At 42.7% G+C, this 22,141-nt stretch overlaps 1 protein-coding gene across 4 annotated transcripts in view; it reads right to left on the bottom strand.

Annotated features, from left to right (window-relative positions):
* APP (amyloid beta precursor protein) overlaps positions 1–22,141 on the bottom strand; it is a 403,467-nt gene that overhangs the window by 190,666 nt on the left and 190,660 nt on the right. For all 4 annotated transcript variants that reach the window (XM_069204083.1, XM_069204081.1, XM_069204085.1 and 1 more), the window contains exons 4-5: positions 21,639–21,751; positions 14,470–14,663 (exon numbers count right to left, since the gene is read on the bottom strand). In XM_069204083.1, coding sequence (XP_069060184.1) covers positions 14,470–14,663; positions 21,639–21,751 — 307 coding nt within the window. The remainder of the gene's footprint in view (positions 1–14,469; positions 14,664–21,638; positions 21,752–22,141) is intronic.

The raw sequence follows: 22,141 nt of genomic DNA, 5'->3' as shown, positions 1-22,141 counted from the left end.
TTTGGCACAACGTGTAACTGGTTGAGAAAAAGCAAACAGACAGCGAATGGGTCATGAGATTAAATAAACGAAGGCAATTGAAGTAAATGACTATATGATTTAGACTGCACACACGATGGCAGGCAGCTTTCATTAATAGAGTCATGACTGTAAGGACGCAGCTGCAGGGCGCCACCAAGAGGGGATGCTAAATTACAGCAAAACCAGCATATTTTCTGGGTATTGGAGTGCTCTAGTAGACACTTTATGTTGCCAGAGCACTGAAACAACTTATACTGTTCCTGGTGGGAGCTACTAATTCAGGCAGGCCAAATTAAAAGTCTCATCGGAAAGCAAGCACTGCCAGATGTGCACAGAAACCCCCACAGTCTCTAAACAGCTAAACCTAATCTCTCTCATCGGACAGTTAGCAATTAAGAGTGCGTTCGTGACTGTGAGCATCAGTTTGTATCTTGGTGTGAAAAAAAAAAAGAAGATGCTGTCAAGCAGGCTGGAGTGGGGACCTGGCAAACCCATACCATCATTTTGAAATGACTGTCCTCTGCTGCAGTCAGTGATGTGCAACCATCTGTGTGGTATTCACACACATCTCAGCAGATTACAGAGCGCTCAGGTTACAAATTTACGGAAGAACCAGAAAAATTATCACTTGGTATTTCAAGATTTACACTACAATCTGAGAAAAAAAAAATCCACACACAAAAGTGGAGGAAATGCTTTTCAAATTGTTGACGTAGGGTTTTTATTTAAAAAAAAAAAAAAAAAAAAACACAATGTGATTAACAGAGTGGAATCACGATTAACTGTTGATAAGTTGTGTTTATCTTAACTAAAGAGGACTCAATTTTAAAATGGTTGTTGGTCCTCATCCATATTTTCCAGCACGCAGACATCCCTCCGTCCTTTCTCCGCCATGCACTCAACAGTAATTTTGAAAACATTGTTTGGAAACATGTCACTGTCTTATGCACGACATGATGCTTGGTCTTAGTGCTGTTAGGATAATGCATGGTTTCAAGTATTAACCTATGGACACCGTGATGGCTTCTCATGAGAACTTTTCCGTGTATGTTATATAGCAACATTTTATTAATAACTGAGGTGCATAAGAAGCACTAGGGATGGGAAATGCAATACAGGACTGTGGGACAGCGTTGGCAAACCTGATTCCAAACTATCATTCTTGCTTAATGTGACTAAGGGATTCTGAGACGTCAGAACCTTCACACCAAGTGTATGATTATTTTGTGTTATTTCCTATAAGAGTGGCCACCTCCTGAGGGTAGAGGGCTCACCCTCCCTTGGCCTGTAGAAGGTGATGTTCTGTCGATCTGACCTCTGATTTATACTGACTTGCTTGAGCTGAATTATTCTTTGTTCTGCTATTTCATTATTTGACATTTTACTCTGGGATTCACGCTTTTATATAAAAATGACTAATTGACTGACTACTTGCCATTCATTTTGCATTCTGTAATGTCTACTTTTTAATAAACCTTCAAGATTTGATTAGAATACTTTTCGGTCTTTATTGCGAAGCGCAATGTGCTTTATATTTAATTCTGAACTGTTATCTGATATTTAATTGCTTTGAATGACCAGATTCAGTGAAGAGCAACAAAATCCTTAGGGGATTAGCACTGCTCACGGTTCATCAGAAGCTTTTATTTAAAATCGGAGAAAAACTCTACATCACCAAGGACGGCAATAATACACTTCTCATTACACTCACTGCAGAGAGAGTAATGCGTGCAGGAACACTACTCTAGTAATCAAAGAGCAGCGAAGGCATCATGTCTTTCCTTTCGCACCCCCATACAGAGGTCCAAGTTGGTGGGAACAAGACTTTAGACCATTAATTAACCTCTACCACACACTGGAGAAGTTAAGCAACATCAAACAAAAGGACGGACTCCGCGTTGCACGCTCACTGCTTGAATTAAGCCCTGGCTCGAATTTTAGGGATTAGTTGCATTGTCTTTCTGGATAGGGGTATTAATGCTACAATTGTGTGCGGCGCTGCCAACGCAGCATTTTGGCCACTACTTCTGAAGACATTACGCCGTTTCATCAGTCCCATTCTTGTCGTGATCTCACATTGTTACGGCTGTGGCACAGTCTGCAAATGTCCCCTACACCAACACTCTTGCACTCAACTCCATCACTGACATTCACAATGTATTTTTAGATGACTTACCCTGCAGTATGAGATTGTGAATACAATGGGGTTTAAAAAAAAAAAAAAAAAAAAGTCAGTGCGAGACCAGAATGTCACTAACCATTTATATTGTGCAACACCTACTCAGTGATGCACCGTGGCATGCTGGGATTGATGAAACAGGCCCCTTGATTTCTTGGAATAACTACCATGATTTTAGCGTGATAACTCCCTCCAAGGCACTGGAGGTGACCTTACAACAAACATGGCAATTCACATAGTACAACCAATATTAACTATTTGCAAGAAAACTATAATCTTATCAGTAGTGTTGTAATAAAAAAAACATGAAAAAGCAACGGACCCCAAAAGAGCGACTGCCTTAAAATATTCTGGAGGCTGCCATAACCATAACATTTCAGAATAAAAAGGAATACTGCAACAGCTGTTAATAGTTGGCCTTTCCCCACGTCCAGTCTTTTCCTTACACACAGTTTATGGTCGGATCTGGCGACTGGAAATGAAAAACCTTTCTAAAATTTTAATTCCTCAACTGCACAATTGATTCGGAAACGTAGACAACTAGGAATATTACATCCAAAGCTGATGTATCAATGGCTAAATGATCAGAAGGCTGAAAAGGTATTCAAAGGCGTTTACGAACAGCCTCCATGAGTAGATCTCATTAAGGTAGTTACAGCACTTCAAATTACTGACAAACGGAAATGGACTTAACCATCTAGACAACCAATCATCGCAAATAGGGTAAATGATGTGAATGTCTTTACCATTTAACATGTCCAATGATACCATGTTTGTGATAGTTTCTTTCAACTTCACAAATCACTATTAGCAAGTTAGAGTATTTTGAAAGGTGGAAGTACAAGCTCTTGTGAAATAAGGCTGACATTTCACACAAAGTAAGCAAGGAGCACTAAGAAATAATGCTCCAAATAGGAATCTCTTGTTAAAAAAAATATACATAAATATATATACATAAATATATATTTATATATATACATAAATATATATATACATAAATATATATATACATAAATATATATATATATATATATATATATATATATATATATATATATATATATATATATATATATGGAAAATGACACTTACCCAGTGTACATCTGTTCGTGGCATTAGTCGCTGCAGATTCACATGCTGTGCACATCCCGCCATCTGGTGTTGGGCTCGGAGTGTTACAAGTTGTTTTTCTTCGAAGAAGTCTTTTCGAGTCACGAGATCGAGGGACTCCTCCCATTTCGGCTCCATTGCGCATGGGCGTCGACTCCATCTTAGATTGTTTTCCCCCCCAGAGGGTGTGGTAGGAGTTGTATATGCTAGTAATGGTGCCCATGCAATTGAGTGAATACGTATGTACACAATGTCGTTTAAAGTAATATATATATTTACAAATATACAGATGTTCAAGATCAACTTCTAAACGGCTACAGGCTCTTGGGGAGGCGGGTGGGCGCATGTGAATCTGCAGCGACTAATGCCACGAACAGATGTACACTGGGTAAGTGACATTTTCCGTTCGGTGGCATGTGTAGCTGCAGATACACATGCTGTGCATAGACTAGTAAGCAGTTATCTCCCCAAAAGCGGTGGTTCAGCCTGTAGGAGTTGAAGTTGTCTGAAACAATGTTCGTAGTACTGCTTGGCCTACTGTGGCTTGCTGTGTTGTTAGCACGTCTACACAGTAGTGTTTGGTAAATGTATGAGGCGTAGACCATGTAGCTGCCTTACATATTTCTGTCATTGGAATATTTCCTAGAAAAGGCCATGGTAGCACCTTTCTTTCTAGTTGAGTGTGCCTTTGGTGTAATAGGCAGTTCTCTTTTAGCTTTAAGATAACAGGTTTGAATGCACTTAACTATCCATCTAGCAATGCCTTGCTTAGAAATTGGATTTCCTGTATGAGGTTTTTGGAAAGCAATAAATAATTGTTTTGTTTTGCGAATTAGTTTTGTTCTGTCAATGTAGTACATTAACGCTCTTTTGATGTCCAATGTATGTAGTGCTCTTTCCGCTACAGAGTCTGGCTGTGGGAAGAACACTGGTAATTCTACTGTTTGATTTAAGTGGAACGGTGATATGACTTTTGGTAAAAATTTAGGATTTGTTCGTAGAACTACTTTATGCTTGTGTATCTGAATAAATGGTTCTTGTATGGTAAATGCTTGAATCTCACTTACTCTTCTTAAAGATGTGATGGCAATTAAAAATGCAACTTTCCATGTTAAGTATTGCATTTCACAAGAGTGCATGGGCTCAAAAGGTGGACCCATGAGTCGTGTTAAGACAATGTTGAGGTTCCATGAAGGAACTGGTGGTGTTCTTGGTGGTATAATTCTCTTTAGACCTTCCATAAATGCTTTTATGACTGGAATTCTAAATAGAGAAGTTGAATGCGTAATTTGCAGGTAAGCTGAAATTGCTGTAAGATGTATTTTTATGGAAGAGAAAGCTACCTTTGATTTTTGCAAATGTAGTAAGTATCCTACGATGTCTTTGGCAGATGCGTGTAAGGGTTGAATTTGATTATTGTGGCAGTAATATACAAATCTTTTCCACTTATTTGCATAGCAATGTCTAGTGGTAGGTTTCCTAGCTTGTTTTATGACCTCCATAAATTCCTGTGTAAGGTCTAAATGTCCGAACTCTAGGACTTCAGGAGCCAGATTGCTAGATTCAGCGATTCTGGATTTGGGTGTCTGATCTGTTGTTTGTTGCGTTAACAGATCTGGTATGTTTGGTAGTTTGACATGAGGCACTACTGAGAGGTCTAGTAGTGTTGTGTACCAAGGTTGCCTTGCCCATGTTGGTGCTATGAGTTTGAGTTTGTTTTGACTCAGCTTGTTTACTAGATATGGAAGGAGTGGGAGAGGGGGAAAAGCGTAAGCAAATATCCCTGACCAACTCATCCATAACGCATTGACCTGAGACTGATCTTGTGGGTACCTGGATGCGAAGTTTTGGCATTTTGCGTTTTCTTTTGTTGCAAATAGATCTATTTGTGGCGTTCCCCAACTTTGGAAGCAAGTATTCAGTATTTGGGGGTGAATCTCCCATTCGTGGATCTGTTGGTGATCCCGAGAAAGATTGTCCGCTAGCTGGTTCTGAATTCCTGGAATAAATTGTGCTATTAGGCGAATGTGGTTGTGAATCGCCCAATGCCATATTTTCTGTGCCAGGAGACACAACTGTGTTGAGTGTGTGCCTCCCTGTTTGTTTAGGTAATACATCGTTGTCATGTTGTCTGTTTTGACAAGAATGTGTTTGTAGCTTATTATGGGTTGAAATGCTTTCAGCGCTAGAAATACTGCCAATAGTTCTAAGTGATTTATGTGAAAGTGTTTTTGGCGAGTGTCCCATTGTCCTTGGATGCTGTACTGATTGAGGTGTGCTCCCCACCCTATCATGGAGGCATCTGTTATTACGTATTGTGGCACTGGGTCTTGGAAAGGCCGCCCCTGGTTTAAATTTATACTGTTCCACCATTGAAGCGAGGTGTATGTTTGGCGGTCTACCAACACCGGATCTAGAATTTGACCCTGTGCCTGTGACCACTGTGATGCTAGGCACTGTTGTAAGGGCCGCATGTGCAACCTTGCGTTTGGGACAATGGCTATGCATGAGGACATCATGCCTAGGAGTTTCATTAACTTTTTGACTTGTATTTTTTGATTTGGATACATGGCCTGTATTACATTGTGAAATGCCTGAACCCTTTGTGGGCTTGGCGTGGCAATCCCTTTTGCTGTGTTGATTGTCGCCCCTAAGTATTGCTGTGTTTGACAAGGCAGAAGGTGTGACTTTGTGTAGTTGATTGAGAAACCTAGTTTGTGGAGGGTTTCTATGACATACTTTGTGTGTTGTGAACACCGTTCTAGCGTGTTTGTTTTGATTAACCAATCGTCTAGGTACGGGAACACATGTATTTGCTGCCTTCTGATATGTGCAGCTACGACTGCTAGGCATTTTGTAAAAACTCTTGGCGCAGTTGTTATTCCGAACGGCAACACCTTGAATTGGTAGTGTACCCCTTGGAATACAAACCTTAAGTACTTTCTGTGTGAAGGATGTATCGGTATATGGAAATATGCATCCTTTAGGTCTAGTGTTGTCATGTAGTCTTGTTGTTTGAGCAGTGGGATTACGTCTTGTAATGTCACCATGTGAAAGTGATCTGATTTGATGTAGGTATTTAATGTTCTGAGATCTAATATAGGTCTCAGACTCTTGTCTTTTTTGGGTATGAGAAAGTACAGAGAGTAAACTCCTGTTCCTTTCTGTTGGTTCGGTACTAATTCTATTGCTTCTTTTTTTTTGTAGCAACGCCTGAACTTCTAGTCCTAGAAGATCTATATGTTGTTTTGACATATTGTGTGTTTTCGGTGGGACGTTTGGAGGGAATTTGAGAAATTCTATGCAATAACCATGCTGGATAATTGCCAGGACCCAAGTATCTGTTGTTATTTCCTCCCAATGTTTGTAAAACTTGCTTAGTCTCCCCCTCACAGGTGTTATGTGTTGGGGATGTGTGACTTGTAAGTCACTGCTTATTTTGAGGAGTTTTGGGACTTTGGAACATTCCTCTATTTTTTTTGGAACTGTCCCCCTCTATATTGTCCCCGAAAACTTCCACGCAGATATTGGCTCTGATAAGTGGGCCTTGTTTGTGAGGTTGTGGGTTCTGAACTTTGCCCTCGAAACCCCCCTCGAAACTGTGTTTTTCGAAATGTGCCTCTGCTCTGTGGGGAGTAGAGTGCGCCCATGGCTTTGTCCGTGTCAGTGTCCTTCTTAAGTTTTTCGATAGCAGTGTCCACCTCCGGCCCAAACAACTGCTGTCCGTTAAATGGCATATTGAGCACAGCTTGCTGTATTTCTGGTTTAAATCCTGATGTACGCAGCCATGCATGTCTCCTTATTGTCACTGCTGTGTTGACAGTTCTAGCAGCTGTGTCTGCAGCATCCATAGCTGACCGTATCTGATTGTTGGAGATACTCTGTCCTTCTTCAACTACTTGCTGTGCTCTTTTGTGGAACTCCTTGGGCAAATGTTCTATAAAATGTTCCATTTCGTCCCAATGAGCCCTATCATATCTGGCCAACAAAGCCTGTGAATTTGCAATACACCACTGGTTTGCTGCCTGTGCCGCCACCCTTTTGCCTGCTGCGTCGAATTTGCGACTTTCCTTATCTGGCGGTGGTGCATCTCCTGAAGTATGTGAGTTTGCTCTTTTGCGAGCTGCCCCTACTACAACTGAGTCCGGTGTTAGCTGTTGTGTGATGTACACGGGGTCTGTTGGTGGCGGTTTATATTTTTTCTCCACTCTTGGAGTAATGGCCCTTCCTTTTACAGGCTCCTGAAACACTTGTTTGGAGTGTTTGAGCATCCCAGGTAGCATGGGAAGACTCTGGTACTGGCTGTGTGTGGACGACAGTGTATTAAGTAGAAAGTCGTCTTCAATGGGCTCTGAATGTAGGCTGACATTATGAAATGCCGCTGCCCTCGACACCACTTGTGCTTAGGCTTACTATCTTCTGGTGGCGACGGTCTAGCTGGATAACAGTCAGGACTATTATCTGACACTGGTGCACCATAAAGGTCCCATGCGTCAGGGTCATCTTGACTCATCCCTGTGTGAGTCGGGGATTGCATCATAGGTGGAGTGGCTACCGGTGATGGTTGCGGAGAGCATTGTGGAGATGGTGGCGGGGTTACTTGTTTAGCCACCTTTGCCTGTGGCTGCTTGTCTTTCTCCTGGAAGGCAAGTTTGCGTTTCATCCTAATAGGAGGGAGAGTGCTGATCTCTCCAGTTTCTTTTTGGATGTGGAGCCGTCTTTGGGTGTAGTCCGGCTCCATTGTCTCTAATTCCTGTCCAAATGTATGTTTTTTCATTTGTGAGGACTGTCCTTGTTCCTCTGTGTAGGAACCTGATTTCGGTTCCGAAGCTGGATGTTTCTGTATCGAAACCTTTTCGGCTACTTTTTTCGGTTCCGACGAAACCTTTTTTGTTTTCGGCGTCGTGGTCTCTCGGTGCCGACTCATTTCGGTGCAGCTGTCTCGGTGCCGAACCTGCTCGGAGCCACTATCTCGAGCCCGAGATTGCTGTGTGGCGGTATCTCGACCGGAGTCAGATGACTTCGCCACCAGCGTGCCCTTTTTCGGTGCCGATGATCGGTCACCTATTTTTCGGGTTAAGCCATGGCCTGTTGGCGGTGGCGTCCCCTGGGCTTTTGTTGTCTTCTCGTGAGTTTTATGTTTCGACGTCTTACTCAGGGTTTTCGGCGTTTCTTCGGGATCGAGCTCATCAGAGTCCGATTCATTGATGGAGAAGCTTTCTTCTTCCTCCTGGAAACGCCCTTGTCCTGTCGGCGCCGACGCCATCTGCAGTCTTCTTGCTCTTCGGTCTCTTAATGTCTTCCTCGACCGAAACGCTCGACAGGCTTCACAGGTATCCTCCTTGTGCTCTGGAGACAGACACAAGTTACAGACCAGATGCTGATCTGTATATGGATACTTGTTATGGCATTTTGGGCAGAAGCAGAATGGGGTCCGTTCCATCAGCCTTGAAGAGACACGTGGCCGGGCCCACCAGGCCCAGACGGGGGGATCGAAAAAACCCCGAAGGGCCACCGGAGCTCTTCAAAAGTCGGTGTCGATCTGTTATAACTAACCTGATACCGAACGCAAACAATACCGACGATTTTTCCGAGATTCTAACTAACTTTCCGACCCGAAACATGGAGCGAAAAGGAACACGTCTGAACCCGATGGCAGAAAAAAAACAATCTAAGATGGAGTCGACGCCCATGCGCAATGGAGCCGAAATGGGAGGAGTCCCTCGATCTCGTGACTCGAAAAGACTTCTTCGAAGAAAAACAACTTGTAACACTCCGAGCCCAACACCAGATGGCAGGATGTGCACAGCATGTGTATCTGCAGCTACACATGCCACCGAACATATACATATATACAAGGTTGACATTCAATGTTAAAGTGTAATATGTTATTAAAACAAAATAACATTCAATAATAAATATCCCAGTTGAAGTACAATTATGTTTCACACGTTCTGTTCATACAATCTAGAACTAGCAAAACATAACTTGCACCAAATTCAATGAGCATGGCCTTTCCCTCAATTTGACAGATGTAAATACAAAAATATCAACAATTACAGATCAGATTACTTATCACATTAACACTACCAATGAGACAACAATGAACGGAGTGATATTCATTTTGTGAGTACGTGTTGTTATGTACTGATGTTATGCTTTAATTTGTTTATTTTTAAGAGGAGATATACAACAGATTTGGTGTGATCCAAATCTTACTTTACCGTAAAAAAAGACTCTGCTTAGGACATTAAAAGGGCCGATGCATCCCATAACCTCATAAAGATAGTTTATGTGGAGTTAGGCAACAACAGAGCATGACACGATTGTTAGGACAAGTGGCTGCAGTCAACATGTTATAAAATGAAAGAAGAACAATCTGCTTCAGCACATTAATGATTGACGTTATGTGAGTAAACTGGGGGCATGAAAACTTCCAATTAAACATTTCTATTGAAGGTCCCTCTTGACATAATCGTCATCGCGAAAAGGCTGTATACCTTTACGTACTCTACTCATGAAAGTACCACCAGAGGACAAGGTTTGATATTTTTCAATATGTGGATCTGAAGTTGATTGATGGAATATTTGTTGATTTGATCACGTTTACTAAAAACAAAAACAATGGCAGTACAAACCAAATGCGCTGATCAGTTCTAGATGCACTTCTTACTGGGGCATGCATTGTAAGATTCCCATGGAGATCGGAAAGGGGAGTTTACTTGTGGAACCAACTGCTTTGTGTAACCATGCTCTTACATCTGAAATGTCGTTAGGGGTGAGAGTTGTTTAGGTCTCACCAAAAAGCACAATTAAGGTGCCTGCATAGTAACCCTTGTGGATCACACCAAACACACCAGTGGGCTTTGCGGGAGTGCACTGAATGGCTTTGTTGCTGCTCTCATTTGCTTGCTTCCTACATGATGGCTTTCATTGTTTCTTCTGTTGTCACTCCCTTGGAGCAAAGCTTCTTTACCATCCTTTTAATTGAATGACTTGTACCCTTCCACATTCAGGGAACTTCTCATTTCTTTTGGTATCAGCATTCCGTGTGAGTGAACATGTTTTGTTCCTCTCGGGCACAGTTTGTTTTCTTTGTGCATTGCACAGGACCCATCATATACTCCCCCCCTAATATGCTTGTGTTACTCCTTCCTCCCCTACAACTTCCACTGCTTCACACACCCCAGCTTTTTTACCCCATTTCCTTTTTTGTTTATTCAGACTCCCCCATGACCTCAAGCTCATCTACTGCTTTCCTCGCACCTACTTCTCCCATCCCTTGCTATCCTTAAAACTTTTTTTTTCAATTGTTTTAGAGGGCCCAGCAGCAGATGAGAGCTGATTTAAAATGAAAAAAAAAAACATACTTTCACACAAGTTTAAAAAAATCATTGCGAGAGAGGGGATTATTATTAACGTTTAAAGTGGGGGCGTTGTCCGGGTTAGAAAACCTGGTCCAAAGGTAAATGAAATAATGACGCTGTGGCAGTTTGTCTTAAGTTCAATTATGAATTGGTTGCATTATGCTACAAAAGTGCATCTGTGAAGCCGCTGACAGTTTTATCTGGCTCTGTTTTACAGGTCCTATATTAAGACAGTTCTTCAACAGTGGTTTCACCATGTAAAGAAACACCAACACAACAACTCAGTCCATCACTCCAAATGGAAATACAACGGGTGCAATTAGGTCTTACTCAACATTCATTTTGAGGGCATATCAATACATAGTGTTGGCTACACAAAGGCCTTGGTCAATACTAATGTTAAAAATAATATTCTACAGTCGACTGTGGCACAATGTGCTCATGACGCCATTTAGTGCCGATCAGACGAAAGTGGAAATTGTGTGTGCCACGTTACAAAAAAGAAGCACACTGAGGTGCATATAAACCACATGTAATACATTCCGGTTCATAAAATTTTAAATATACATATATACCATAACTTGTCAGAATTAACTCCAAAAACCAGAAAATCTGATTTCTTAGTAAAGGCCAATCCAGAGGTAAAAACAGCACGATCATCTATTCCAAAGAGATGGTGCCAAATATGTAGCACATTTCACCCACGTCAAAGATGTTTTTATTCCACTAGAACATTCCTGTTTTTCTTATCTAATCAATGTGGAGTGCCACGTACTTCAAGCCTAACGTCTGCCTACCTTGCACAATCAACTTATTAAGTCTCTTCAGGTTTGTATTTCAATTAGTTTCGTCATGTGCACATTCCAGTGTGTTGCAAGCGATGCGAAGCAAAGCCTAATTGTACGTTTATGGAGCTCTCTGGCCAGGTAGATTGACGTGATTCTGGACGTGAGAGCAAATAAGTGTACTTGTAAAGCACCTGATCAACTTCAAATACGCGTCAGTACATTGAAGGTCTCTCCAGGGGAAAGCAACGAAGAGATGCTTTGATGTGTGTTGTGTTTTTTCACTACTTATAAACCATGCCATACAAACCACGTAAAAGGATAGCTTTTAGATGCATAACAAAACCAGAGGCAACACTTACAAATACAGGAAAAGGTGAGGCTGAAAAACTATACCGTGCTTTCAATAGAGGTGCGCATTATTTTTTCTATATCTAGTTGAGCCCAGAGGCCAAAACGCTTCTTATTACAAAGCTGTGCCAGCGAAATAGATTCCCTGGCACCAACAGTTCTGTAGGCTTGAACTAGATGCAAGTTTCCATGAAACAGTAACGTGGCAAAGTGTGAAAAGTAGAGACCCGTCTTCATAGGCTATAAGCATTTGGCATATAACATGGCCCTAACATTTTGGGATTTCAGACCCAAACAAGCAAAGAAGACCTTAGCATGTTCAGGCTTCTGTGTCAGCCTCATGGAAAATTAAGATGAAAAAGTGCTGTAGCAAATCCGTCTTTCCTGCACGGTGCGCCCAGATTGTTCATCATGTTTTTGCTAGCTTTAGGACTCCCTTCAGTTTATCACTGTTAAACAGTAAAAAAGTTCCTTTACTTCCCCACTAAAACATGTGTTGTACGCTGAAACTCCCTATTTAATTCCATGTAAGTCACCCTTTAAATGGTGGTTACAGTTGCCTATGGCCTGGAATATTACATTGTCAAATGTGGGTGGCAGTGTTTATTTACAAAACCCACCTATGAAACAAAAATATGTTCCTGCCAGGGGGCCCAATGTGCTTTATTTCACTGAACCGACATATCAGGCAAAACTGCAATTATCATGTAAGAAAAGCCTATAATAAATTTCTCCAGGCACCCCTAAAGTACTCCTTGAAAGCACACAGGGCAGGGTGCTACTTTAAAAAAATAGGCAGCAGTGCATATTGCCATATTGGGAGTGGTATGCCCTCGCAGTGAACGCAAGACCCAAAGCTATGTCATTGTGCAGACTTGGCTAGACTTTTTCCTCAACAGGTCTAGATGAGATTTATTTTCTACACCTTCATTTAGGAAAGGGCTAGACAAATGCTTCTAAGTTATTTCCTTCTTAGTTTATAAACCCTGATTTAAATGTGAAAACAGATAGTTGATAACATAAGTAAAACAAAATAACTTTAGTTAGAACTGGCTTAAACCAATTCTGCCACTGATCACTCCAAGCGCTGGAATATGCTTGGCTGGGAGCATCAAAGATCTTGGCTCAGAGAAAAATGGCCTGCTTCTGAGCCCCAGAAAAGCCAATGGGTGTTAACTGCTGACCACCTAACAGGGATGGGTTGTATGGAAGTGGACACGAACAGTCTGCAGAACAAGTAGCAGCTTTAGTACTATACCTTTTGACTTGAAGGTGTCAAGGAGGGATTCTCCTATTTACCCACAGGACCCTTCGAGACAGCCAAGTTCCAGCTACAGTATGAGGATAAGTCGGTTTGCACCCAGTCAGGTAGGTGAGTTGCCAAGATGCTAAGAACAGGCCTGCCTGGTGGCACCTGGGTCCTGCCAGGTTGAAACAAGCAATCCTAATTTTACAGTAACATAAGGAGGTAGTGCTGTAAAGGGTGCTGGGGGGCAACAATATAATTAGTATTGGGTGGCAGAATTCCCCAATCCCTAGATTGTACATCACCTCCTCAGAACATTCCTGAACCTGGTAACACTCAATTTGAAGAAAGCCCAACTGGCAAAAGAGAACTTGACCCTGCAGGATTATCTGCCTGGAGAGATACATAGTGCCCAAAAGCCTGTTTCAAGGAACTAGGGCTTGTAGAATATATCAGAATGAGGCCTTCCCAGCAGCTGGAGATTAAGTCTGAAGGAAAAACACTGAACCGGGAAAACCCACTTGATGTATCCGGCCTCCATCCACTCCACCATGGTTGTCCTAAAACTGCACCTACATCCCAGCCCACCGCAAACCAACAGACTGTTTTTTTTCTCCGTAGCACTTGAAATTTTCAGGACACTTTTTCCTTTGCATATTTTAAAATTCATATCTTTGCTTCTAGTTAAATGGTTTTGATGATCTTGGTGTCCTTTTACTCATTAAACTGTTTTCTATTTTTCCAAATTGCCTTGGCAATTGTGTTCTTCACTTTAAAACTGTTGGGACTGCTTGAACTAAGCAAACACTTCTCTGGACGTTGCCTAATGATTATGCCATAGCTGCCATGGGTTAAGCAGTGATACTCTCAAAACTGTTCTAAGCAAATAAGAGTGGTTTTATTGAGAAGGTGAGGGTAATCCCTCTTCCAAATTGACCAGCCATTTTCTTATAAATTACCTTTAAGCAGTTCTTGATAACATGGAGGAATTAACCATCGCTTTACTGACTAGGAAGGATGAAAATATACACATGCACAAACATTCATAGTGGTAACAGACTCTGAAGGGAGCCAGATTTTCTTCCAACGCGAGTACATAAATTGGGATGCCAAAGAGCTTGAGCCATTTCATATTCATGGAGGTGGGTGTATCAACAGTTTTTTCTGGAAACATTATGTTGATTTCTGCCCTAATTGGAACTGGGTCAGCCTCAATGAGTTGTTCTAGGTAAATGAGAGTGGAGGGGCAACTTACTTGTTAACAGAATTTTTAAAAAAATACTATTAATCTGGCAACTGACTAGGTAGATTATAAAATACAAATCAGAACATCAGTAAGGTGACTCAACAAAGTACATAGAATCTATAAGAATTACCCAATAAAAACAAATGAGGAAGGAACTGACTTACTTTCCATCAGCATAATCAGCATCAGCTCCTCCCCACCAGACATCTGAGTCATCTTCCTCTGCATCAGCTGAGTCTAAATTGTCACTTTCGTCAGCTACTGGACAGCAGACAAATTCCACACCACGGAACTTGTCAATTCCACAGGGCAGGAGCATGCCATAGTCATGAAGATTTGTGCTCTTTTCACTGCAAGACTAGAATAAAAGCGGCCCATCATGACTTCAGAAGTTACTATGAGCAAAACCATGATTCTAACATTTCAAATGAAAGGGTCATAAAAGATTTTGGATCACATCCACTTTCAATCTTGAAATAGTCTAAGACAGTAAATCTGGATATTTACAATATATAGCAGCACACAAATACAATGATTACTCAAATTAAGTCTAGAAATGCGTAAATATGTTTAGGAACTGGACTGCTTGCTCTTGGCTCATTCCACTTTGTACAAAGTTATCTTTGCTTAAAGATCACAACTTGTTGAGAAACGTAACTTAACTAAGTCTTAGTGAGAAATCTCCCAATGCAACAGTTCAGATGAACAAGATATTTCACAGCTAAACAGACAGAAAACTTTCATACTGATTATTCAGATCCAGTGTCACACAAAGCAGTCTGTTTTACAAAGACTAGAGTCCATGAAACTGAAGAAAAGCAAAATACAACTTTTCAGAATGGAATCTTTCCATTTTTGTATTAGGTTTTACACAACATCATGCATGTGATTTTCATGTTTTACTTTTTATTCTATACACAACAAAATGGCTTAATAATCACTTGCTAAATAACTAACTAAAGGTAATTTATGCTTTCTAGGTCAGATAACGGAGGCATGTTTTCAATATAGCAATTACAGTACATCTTTGTACGAAGTGGAGCATTGCATTTCCTGCTACAGCGTAACCATAAGGGTTCCTTCTGTTGTCACTAACAATGCAATGTCCAGCGGCTCATTGCAGGTCAGATCAGATCAGATCAGATCAGATCAATGGGTGTGAAAAGAAGAGCCACCAACTTTAATAAACAGAGATGGAAACTTAAATTCTAAGGTCTGGTTTGATCAGGATGAACAAGTTACTTACCTTTGGTAATGCCCTTTATGGTGAATATTCCCCCTACTTGTGCATTCCTCACTTACAATATTCCCCAGGCGCCAGATTGGATCTGGAAACGTTTTCATAGAAGTGTTCCCGATCATTGTAGGTGGTTTTGTGCTACTCCACGTAGCATTCCTTCCTTATCAATGATACCTGTGTGCCAATCTCAGTTTCTAGCATGATTTGATTCTTTGCACACCCTCGGATGAAGAGCACATCACCAATGGCAATGCCAGTGTGTGAGGCTTTAATTTGGAACCTTTTGAGATGGTAAAATTACACCTCTCCACAGAAACAGAAAAAGTAGGCGGGCAGACAGGAATCTGTGTTTAGATAGAACGTCCAGCAGAAAGAGCGATACCAAAAGAAAGTAATTTGGTCTGCTGATGGATACTTTGAACAGCAGATTCATCACCTTTATAATAAGTAAAGAAATACCACCTCCCATAGGTGGAGGGCCTGTGAAGTGGTCTCAGACCAAACAGTCTTGCAGAACCAAGCGGGTGAAGTGTTCTTCCAGACAGACCAGCCTGTCAAGGCAGTAAGGCTTAGTAAACTTGGCAGAGGCCCACACAGCCACCCGCCTGATGTTAAAAGACTGACACCATGAGTGTCAATGCAGTGGTGGCAGCCTTAGCCCTGGTGGAATGGGCTCTCAGTCCTTCTGGAAGCTGCTTTTTGGCTAGTGTGCAGTAGATCTTCATGCATAAGACAATCTAATTCAGAGTTCTTTTTTGCACTGCTTTTCTTTCTCTGCCCGGGAGAACCTCACAAGATCGTCCACCCAATAATTCTTGGTATGATGGATGTAAAACCTTTGAACTCTTTTAGGGTTCAAGAGATGGAGCCTCTACACTCCTCTTTAGATAAATGAGGTGGGGCAAAGAACATTGAGTGAGTGATGGATTGCCCAACATCGAAGGAGACATGACTTCCTGCAAAAGGGCAACCCAAGTCCTTAGCACCAGTTTGTCCAGAAAACAGGATGGTATAGGTTAGTTGGACGGACAGACTGTAGCTCACTCATGCAAGTGATCACAAAAAGAAAGGGAGTCTTTCAGGTCAAAAGACACAATGGGCAGCTACGCATCTAGGAGTATATGTGAGAAACATCAAAAACCAAGTTAAGGCATTGTACATGGTTTGGGAGGAACTGTGTGTTAAACCTTTATTAAACAGCATTAAAACACTGCTTTAAACAAGGCAGTTGGTTTGGCAAACGCTAAAAGGTTGAAGGGGCCGGAAAACACTAAAAGGCCGAAGGGGCTGATAATCCTTTAATGGTGCCCACAGCTCCGAAGACAACAAACAATAAAGCACAAGATAGTTTTATCTTGTAAATGGTCTGTTTTATGAACTTCATCCTAGTCTCAGGTTGTATGGGGACCAAGTGCATTATGGTGGATTCGGAACACAACCTCTGTAGGTGTCAAGCGGATGCCGGTTCGGGGTTAGACAATCAAGTAGGATAAACAGATTCTCCTCTAGGTCTGGACTGGCCTCAGAGGGACCAATGCGAGTCACAAAGATGTGGTTGGAAGGCTGCACCAGAGTCTATGCCGAACCTGTGAAAGGTCCAAGGATTCAGATAGCACAGAGGACAGATTCACCAGAGGTAGTTTGACTGGAAGCCTCTGCATATCCGTGGGACCAAAGGGTGCATCAGAGGGAACTAGTGGAGTGCCAAAGATACACAGTATGCAAAAAGAACAGATGATGGATGGAATGCAGAGCAAATCAAACATTCACCCCCAGTCAAAAAGATCTGGGCTTAATCTATCGTTTTTTGCTCACCACACCACCCCAGTTTGGACCCAGCCTTATGCAAATCAGTCTTGACCCTGTGCCTCATGGGAACACTCCAGCCCAAACTGCCAAGCCAGGTCCTCCCTGGACCGGAAACAAGCACCCTAGGACCGGTTTCAGGATATCACCCTTCATCAGCTAGGCTAGCTTGAATCCAGTGGCACAGTGAGCACGGGACCCACGTCTGGGCATACCCTTCCCACTTGGGGCAACAAATGCAAAAATTAAAAACTGATGGATTAAACCCAGATCTGTGACTGGGGGTGAATGTTTGATTTGCTCACCATTCCGTCCATCATCTGTTTTTGCATTTGTCGTCCCAAATTCAGTCCATTTGTGTTGCCTAAATGTAACCTCCTTCCTAAACGCGATCATGACAGTCAGATTATGTCATAATTTAGTAAATACTTAACTTCATCTGGAAGCAGATCAGTAAAAGCTAAGAGGGATTCAGTTAGAAGCTTTTTGCTGCAATAACCACCTTGCTTTTGCTACTGAAATGGCCAATTAAATGTTAAGGCCCTTTGGTGTGGGGACCAAAGATTGCGATTATTTTTAACATTTGTGTAAACATCATCTACACAGGACACTTGCGGAACCATTCAGTGTCTCATTGAGTACGACAAAAAAATATTTTATTTTCTTGACGCATTCTAACTTCATTAGAGGAGTTAAATTCCAGCCTGCAAAATATACCAATACCCATTCCTGAGATATGCAAGGTTTAGTTTGCATAGCTACTAGTACACACTAACACTAATATAAATTATGTCGGCATAATTAATTGAATTTTGTGAATTTCAGGTTAAGCAAAATATCAGAAATTACACCACTTCATGTATTTACACACCATTTGCGGTAAAAATGTACAGCTACTATGGTGTTGGCTGTACAATTTTACTGTGAACACATTGGAAAAACGAACACAAGCAGCGGTTGTAGGAAGCCGGCCTGGTGTGTGGTGAACCCCTATGGTATCCCCTATTACTTCAGTGTATGCAGTGTCTAAGAAGCCAGGGCTCTCTAGAGGTAGCTGTGAATGAGCAGCCAAGACTTATCTAGGACACAGGTAAAGCTTATGCAATACCACTATAGCCACACAGTACTCTCAAACATGAAAGAACTACATAATGTTAAAAAATAAAAATAAACAAAAAGGTACTTTATTAGGGTAACACAAATACTAGAATACTAAAAGGCAGTCCCCAAATGGAGGTAAGTAAACACACTATTATATACACATTAGCAATCTGTGAAGAGCGTAAAAAGCAATAAGCATTGGCAAAGGTAATAGGAAATAGGGAGGGCTCTGGGGAGGGCCAAACCATAACAGTGGAATGCAAGATACAGTCCCCCACCCAGAGATGTGGCATCGTTAGAGGGGAGCTGAAGGAATAAGGAACCCCAAGATGGGAGTAGAAGAGTAACCCCCAGTGAGCAGGAGAGCAGAGTTAAGTACCTGGTTTTCCCCAAACCCAAAAGGAGGACTTAGAAAGAGGATTGTGCAAGACCCCAACAAGACTGGAAGAACCCAAAGGTGGATTCTGTCAGAAGAGGACCTGCAAAGGAAGGGGACCAAGTCCAGTTTGTGATGGAGTGTCTGGTCATGGCAGGAGCCACTACCCACCCTTCTGTGGATGCAGAACAAGGTCGACGGGGGACGAAGAAGACCAGCTGTGCAGCACAGGAGATGAAGAGGAGTTCTTGAAGTGATGTAGATGGTGTCCTACGTCGTCTGTCGGGTTGCAGTTGGTCAGTGGTGCTGGAGAACCACCAACAAACCTTGGCAAATGAAAAACAAGAAGACGAGTTGCAAGGCTCAACAGGACCAGCAAGGCCCAGGGGAGTCAAGGGGTGACCCTCAGCAGTCAAGAGAGCCACCAGAAGAGGAGACAGCCTCCCACGGATAACCCACTGGCAGCAGACACAGCAGTCGCAGTGGGACCCACTCAACACACCTGAAGGAGTTTCACCTCGCTGGAGCAGTTGAGAGGGGACTGTGCTTGGCAGGAAGAAGTGCTGGGGCCCGGGGCTACACAAAGCCTGAAGATCCCTTGGAGGAGAAGCAAACAAGCCTTGGTAGCTGCAAGAGTTGTGGGGCAGAGGGGTACTGTCCAGCAAGGAGAGGCAAGGGCTTACCGTCTCCCATGTAGGACAGCTGGCAGAGAGAACCAAGAGGACCACTCCAGATCACCACCAGTGATGCAGGATCCAGCAGTTCCAGAGGAGAGCAGATCCACACAGCCGGTCGTCATTGCAGTTGGTGCCTGCAGATGCAGGGGAGTGACTCCTTCACTCCAAGGCGGATTCCTTCTTACTACTTGGTGCAGACTAGAGTCTTGTCGACCTCAGAGGATGCACAACAGGGGAAATGTTACAGTTGCTGGAGGGAGCCAGAGAAACAATGTTGCAAACTGAGTCTTCGCTGAAGGTGCAGATTGTTGGTTTCTGCGGAGTCCACTTGAGGTTCCAGTGGCCAGAAGATGAAGTAAACGATGCAGAGGAGTCCTGATGGAATCATGCACTTTGAATCAGAGGACCCACCCAAGAGGGAGACCCTAAATAGTACAGGAAGTGGGATTGGTCACCTAGCAAGGTGACCACCTATCAGGAGGGGGCTGTGACATCACCTACCTGGTCCCAGGGGCCACTGCCCATCTTGGATTCAAGATCGCAGAGTCAAGTGACCACCTGGAGGAGCTCTGGGCACCACCCCTGGGATGGTGATGGACAGGGGAGTGGTCACTCCCCTTTCCTTTGTCCAGTGTTGCACCAGAGCAGGGACCTGGGGTCCCTGGAATGGTGCAAACCGGTTTGTGCAAGGAGGGCACCAAATGTGCCCTTCAAAGCAAACCAATGGCTTGGGGAGGCTACCCCTCCCAAGCCATGTCGCACCTATTTCCAATGGAAGAGGGTGTTACCTTCCTCTCCCACAGGAAATCCTTTGTTCTGCCTCCCCCTGCCTGAGCTGGTCAAGCAGCAGGAGGGCAGAAACCCATCTGGAGGGTGGCAGCAACGCGTGCTGCTTGCAAAACCATGGAAGACTGGTAGAAGCAATACTGGGGGGGAGCGGGGGGGTGTTCTCTAGGGAGCGCCCAGAGTGTATAGAATCATACAACCAATACTGGCAACCGTACTGGGGTATGATTTCAACATATTTGATACAAAAAATGCCCAGATTCAGAGTTACCATTAGGTAGCTGTGTCCAGTACATAGGTAAAATGACTAAACCGCACTTACAAAGTCCAGTGAAATGGAGTTGAAGTTCGTAGGGGCGCCTCTGCTCATGCAGGGGTGCCCCCACACACAGGTACCTGCACCCTGCCCTTTGGACTAGGAGGACCTACCATATGGGTGACATACAATGATCTGGTGTGGTGACCTATAGTAAAAGAGTGCATGCATCTTTCACACAGGCTGCAATGGCAGGCCTGCAGAAACATTTTTCATGGGCTCCCATGGGTGGCATAATACATACCACCCATGGGAGCCCATGGGGAACATGCTGCAGCCCATGGGGAACCCCTGGTGCCCCAATGCCCTGGATACCTAAGTACCATATACTAGGGACATATATGGGGGCACCAGTATGCCAATTGTGGGGTGTGCAACCAAATTTAAAGGGGGAGAGCACAATCACTGGGGTCCTGATTCACAGGATCCCAGTGAAAACAGTCAAAGCATACTGATAGCAGGCAAAATGTGGGTGTTACCATGCCAAAAAGAGGGTACTTTTCTACAGCGGTTGTTTGTGGAGCTTTTGTTTTTGCCCTTGCCTTTATCTGCGTTAAAAGGTAGTGCTATTAAGATGTGCATGATTTAGCTGAACTTTTGTGCAATTATTTGAGAGCAAATCACACGATTTTCGCACACACCTACCAACTAGTGGTGATTATTCTAAGTTTCATACCTCTGTAGTATTGTTTTTCTCATAGTGCCACTACAGACAGGGACCAAGCATATGCAAGTCAGTCTTGGCCTTCCATAAAAAGCTCAGTACAGCCTAGTTACTGATCCAAGACTACTCTTCACAGAAACATAAGCAATATCAGACATGTTCTGGCCTTTATTAGTTAAAGTTTTTTGGAGTTGAATGCCACAAACTGCTACAAGAACCATGTCTAAGAATGCCGAACAAATGTAGGGCAACTCAAACAGAGAAAAACATTAAACAGATGGAAATTTCGAATTAATTTCATCCACTGTTAACTTCTCTACTCCGCACTATCCGAGGTGAAAACATGAGAAAATATAACATAACATACCTCTTTGGCAACTGTGTGCCAGTGCAGATGGGTTTCACATATATCCATTCTCTCCTGGTGAAGGAACTTACACTTATCAGGAACAAGCAGGGCATCGCTCACAAACTCGCCCACTAAAAATATATTAAAAAAAAAGAAATGGACATTAGAGATATATAAATACACTTGCAAAACAACACTAACTAAACTATTTTATAGAATCATTTATGCAAGTTGAGCAGTTTTGTTAGCATAAGTGGTGTTCTCCTGCAAGATCCTTTCTATATTATTAATCATGCACCACCCTAAACACAGCTTCAACAAAGCATGTTGTCCTACTATCAGTTGGAAACAGTAGTGATACTTCGATAAGCACATGTGCGATTTATTTTACGAGGGTTTAAGTGGTGCACAGTAGGTTCTGGGCACCAAGTGATGTTACAGTCTCTCTCTGATCTTAGAAAATGAAATCCATCCCAATCTCTTTTTAGAGATTAAACACCAACTATAAGAGAGAGATTGTC

The sequence above is a fragment of the Pleurodeles waltl genome, chromosome 8 (genome assembly GCF_031143425.1).
Source record: "Pleurodeles waltl isolate 20211129_DDA chromosome 8, aPleWal1.hap1.20221129, whole genome shotgun sequence".
NCBI classification, from domain to species: Eukaryota; Metazoa; Chordata; class Amphibia; order Caudata; family Salamandridae; genus Pleurodeles; species Pleurodeles waltl.
This window is presented reverse-complemented; position numbering and strand designations above follow the sequence as displayed.